General features: G+C 51.1%; 1 protein-coding gene across 1 annotated transcript; it reads left to right on the forward strand.

The window, feature by feature from the left end:
- The first annotated feature begins 360 nt into the window (after window positions 1–360).
- LOC134154489 (olfactory receptor 14J1-like) lies at window positions 361–1,296 on the forward strand. The gene has a single exon (XM_062601160.1). It carries the CDS (start codon window positions 361–363, stop codon window positions 1,294–1,296), a length of 936 nt encoding a protein of 311 aa, XP_062457144.1.
- The last annotated feature ends 533 nt before the right edge of the window (window positions 1,297–1,829 follow it).

Genomic DNA, 1,829 nt, shown 5'->3' on the forward strand with positions numbered 1-1,829 from the left:
ACCAAAGAAGACTTAAAACTATTCATGAACCTACATTGTTTAGAATGCAGTGGATTAAATCTGACTGGAACTGGGAATATAAATCTTAGTCACGTCTGTTCCCATGTAGGCAGTGCTGTAGGTCAGGGCTGACTCCTCGGGAGCCCACGGGCAGAGGCCGCTGCTCCTCATGGCAAACTCAGCCAGCAAAAACCAGAGTTTAAGCCATGGAGCTCAGTGATGGTGCAGCTGAGATGGGGAGTGCTAATGTGTGTGTGTTTCAGGGGAGGGGGGTTGAAAGAGCTTTGCTCCGAGAAGTGTGTCCTAATTTGCGTCTATCTGTTCTTCCTTGGACAGTCCCCCAAGCTCAGGAGGTGCAACATGTCCAACAGCAGCTCCCTCAGTGAGTTCCTCCTCCTGGTGTATGCTGACACACGGGAACTGCAGCTCTTGCACTTCTTGCTCTTCCTGGGCATCTACCTGGCTGCACTCCTGGGCAATGGCCTCATCATCACAGCCGTAGCCTGTGTGCCCAACCTCCACACCCCCATGTACTTCTTCCTCCTCAACCTCTCCCTCCTCGACCTTGGCTCCATCTCCACCACTGTCCCCAAATCCATGGCCAATTCCCTGTGGAACACCAGGGCCATTTCCTATTTGGGATGTGCTGCCCAGGTCTTCCTGGTTTTCTTCTTGTTTTCAGCCGAGTATTCTCTCCTCACAGTCATGGCCTATGACCGCTACGTTGCCATCTGCCAACCTCTGCACTATGGCACAATCATGGACAGCAGAGCATGTGTCAGAATGGCAGCTGCTGCCTGGGCCAGTGGCTTTCTCAATGCTCTCCTTCACACTGCTAACACATTTTTACTCCCTCTCTGCCAAGGCAACACAGTGGACCAGTTCTTCTGTGAAATTTCCCAGATCCTCAAGCTCTCCTGCGCAGACTCCTACTTTAGGGGAGTTGGGCTTCTTGGGATTAGTGAATGTTTAATGTTTGGATGTTTCATTTTCATTGTGCTGTCCTATGTACAGATCTTCAGGGCTGTGTTGAGGATCCCCTCTGAGCAGGGCCGGCACAAAGCCTTCTCCATGTGCCTCCCTCACCTGGCCGTGGTCTCCCTGTTTCTCAGCACTATCATGTTTGCCTACCTGAAGCCACCTTCTATCTCCTCCCCAGTTCTGGATCTGGTGCTGGCTGTTCTGTACTCAGTGGTGCCTCCAACAGTGAACCCTCTCATCTACAGCATGAGGAACAAGGAGCTCCAGCAGGCAGTGAGGAAACTGATCCAGATGGTACTAGTTCAACAGCAATGAGCTGCCCATCTCTCCTCACAACTGATTCCCACTTTATCTCCAGCATCTCTTGTGCTTTGGGAGTTCTGTCTGTGATAGTCACGTTTGTGCAGAAATGTCTGAATTCCTCCCGCATTTCTGGAGGCACAAACCTTGTCTTTCTCACCCAGAGGCCTTCTGTAAATCTATCTATCACTGTCTCAGAGCTGGCCTCCCAAGTAACATCTCTGTAATAAAAGAGGGTCTCCTTAATACTGTGCCTGAATGATGGGGTCTTTTTTCCAAAGCTGGAGCCAAGAATCTGCTCAGGGAATTACACCCGAAAAGGCCCTGTTGTTGTGCTTACATTTTCCATGGGCTAAGGGGCATCATCTCTTTTGGGTGATGTGTGTAGGAATGAGGGTTGGATTTAGCTGTCACTTGGAAGTACCTAGGGTCCCTGGAGAGGGTGAGTGGGGACTGTCCCACATATTGAAGGGCTGGTGACAGATGCCCATCCTTCTGGAGGGGAATGTGGAGTCACCTAGAGAGCACAGGGCATCTCTAGGGGCAGC

Source organism: Rhea pennata, unplaced genomic scaffold, assembly GCF_028389875.1.
Source record: "Rhea pennata isolate bPtePen1 unplaced genomic scaffold, bPtePen1.pri scaffold_32, whole genome shotgun sequence".
Taxonomy (NCBI): domain Eukaryota; kingdom Metazoa; phylum Chordata; class Aves; order Rheiformes; family Rheidae; genus Rhea; species Rhea pennata.